Source organism: Limulus polyphemus, unplaced genomic scaffold (genome assembly GCF_000517525.1).
Source record: "Limulus polyphemus unplaced genomic scaffold, Limulus_polyphemus-2.1.2 Scaffold65, whole genome shotgun sequence".
Classification (NCBI taxonomy): Eukaryota; Metazoa; Arthropoda; class Merostomata; order Xiphosura; family Limulidae; genus Limulus; species Limulus polyphemus.
Window position 1 is genome coordinate 674184 of NW_013665675.1, and position 2266 is coordinate 676449.

Sequence of the window (2266 nt, forward strand, 5' to 3'; positions counted from 1 at the left end):
GCCTTGACTGCCGATATTCTTGATAATTCTTCAGGATTTGTTTGCTTGTAATTAAGCACAAAGCTTCACAGTGGGCTATCTGTGCTCTGCCCACCACGGGTATCGAAACCCGGATTCTAGCGTTATAAGTCCGCAGACATACCGCTGTGCCACTGGGGGGCCTTCAGGATTTGAACACGAGAAGAGGGAAGAACGAGCTTTCTGGTATAACTTTGCAAACTATACAGTTTGTTTGTATATTCAGTTGTCATTCAATGCATTTTTTCCAGACAAATTATTTTCTGCCATCAAAACTTCGCTCTGTTATTAAAAAAAACTTCTAATTAAATAATTAACTAAGAACAGTGTGCCTCAGAAACTGGTTTCTGGAAGCTAAATTAATTTTGTTTTACTTAGGTTCGTTTTGTGCCACTTTTAGCTCAGTTAGAACTCAAAAAGGAAATGATAATGTATTATATGTTAGGAAAACTCAAATTAGCATTAGTTCTGACATAAACACGTTCTTCTTTTTGTAATGTGTAGTTACCATGGAACTGTGACTACAAACAATGTTATACACGCAATAGTTTCATAGTATCTCTTGTAAATTGGTGTGAAAACCACCTGAAAATAATGTTGTACCATATAATAACAAACCGTTCATACCATGAAATCAAGTATTATTTACACAAAATTGGCAATGTTAAAAATATATTTGCACTGGCACTACCAACATTATCCAAAACATATTTTTGTGTCATAAAGTGTCAAACTTTAGTTATCTGTAATATTAGAGTTTCGAACAAAGTAAGTGACAGGCTATAACAACATGCTCAGCTAATGTTGTGTACATTATGACATATTCTGTTAGAGAATTGAAAACAAATTACACTATAGAAACTGTTACTGAAGTAGAACCTATCATCAAGTTATAAATACAGTAAACCAAATTGACGACGTATTAGATTCTCTCTAGACATCACGTGCTTGATATCTAGTCACTGTTAATAACAGTTGTATATAAAATGTTCTGCCTATGTCCGAAAAGAGATCACTACAATTACAGTTCTACCAAAAATAATCTGCAATTTTGGGATTTTTTTTAAACTGAAATTTAAATTGACGTCATTTGCTACTGCAAAAAAATAATAACAAAACTTTACGATTTCTAAACCAATTGATATGACGCTTACGTAATCTATTATTCATAATTTAAATTAACATCATTTTCTGATTATTTAGAAAAGATATTGTAATACGTTTTCAGCAAATTCATCAATATTCACTGAAATTCTCATTATGCATATATAGAATTAACATAATTAAAATATCGATACCAAAACATTAAAAGCCTATTTGCACTTTAAAACTATATTAAAACACTTCACTTAAATTTGTTTGTATAACAAAAGGACACACTTACTTTTCTCAGAAATGCTCGTCAGAAGATTTTCTGTGATTGCAGTACACAGGAGACAGCAGGAAGTCGAGGACAGCAAAAGCATATATGAAATGTACGTCTTTTCTGTCTTTAGAATCTTAGCCATTCTTGCAGTAAACTCTTTAGCTAAACGTGTTGAACAGCTTTAAAACAAGGAAATACTTGCATTACATTTAAGTATGTTAATGAGAAAACAGTTACATTTCAACGGAACTACATTCTTTTGAAAACAATCTGAGTATTTCGTTTACATGTTCTAAACTTTTACTTAAAGTATTTAAATAGATTAATTATTATTCGGGCTGTTAAGAAATCCCACTGGTCAGGACGTCTGCTTTTATACACGTACTTACACGACACTAGTGTTCAACTGGCGAGCGTCAGAATATGGAGCTTTTCTGACCGGTAATCGATCTGTACTCTCTGAGTGAAAGAATCTCAGTAATACACGTTTTCAACTACATGGGTTTCTGCTAGTGAGTTTTTGATATCTACCACGCGAGGCGTATAAATACAGGTGATGTAGTTCTGGGTTCAGTGGACAAAGAAGTTAGTCTCTGTAGCTGTACATAATATACCCACAATGCTTGCAAAAAAAACAACAACAAAAAACTACATTATTATTATTTTTTTCATGGAAGAGAGAATGTAATAAGTGAAATTCAATATACATAATAATGATCTAACTGGACGCAAGAAAATATCATGCTTAATTCATTGGTGTTATAATTATATTCGCTTAAATTGCATGCTTAAATGCTAATGCCTTTTTATTGTTACATGTTAAAAGAATGGAGTGTTTATCCATATTCAAACTACAGTTGTGTTATGAAGCAAATTATAATA

General features: G+C 32.2%; 1 protein-coding gene across 1 annotated transcript in view; it reads right to left on the reverse strand.

Moving 5' to 3' along the window:
* LOC106465048 (kin of IRRE-like protein 3) overlaps positions 1-1659 on the reverse strand; it is a 67549-nt gene extending 65890 nt beyond the window's left edge. Inside the window, exon 1 of the mRNA XM_022393363.1 lies at positions 1403-1659. Coding sequence (XP_022249071.1) covers positions 1403-1526 — 124 coding nt within the window. The 5' untranslated portion in view covers positions 1527-1659. The remainder of the gene's footprint in view (positions 1-1402) is intronic.
* Between the last annotated feature and the right edge of the window lie 607 nt (positions 1660-2266).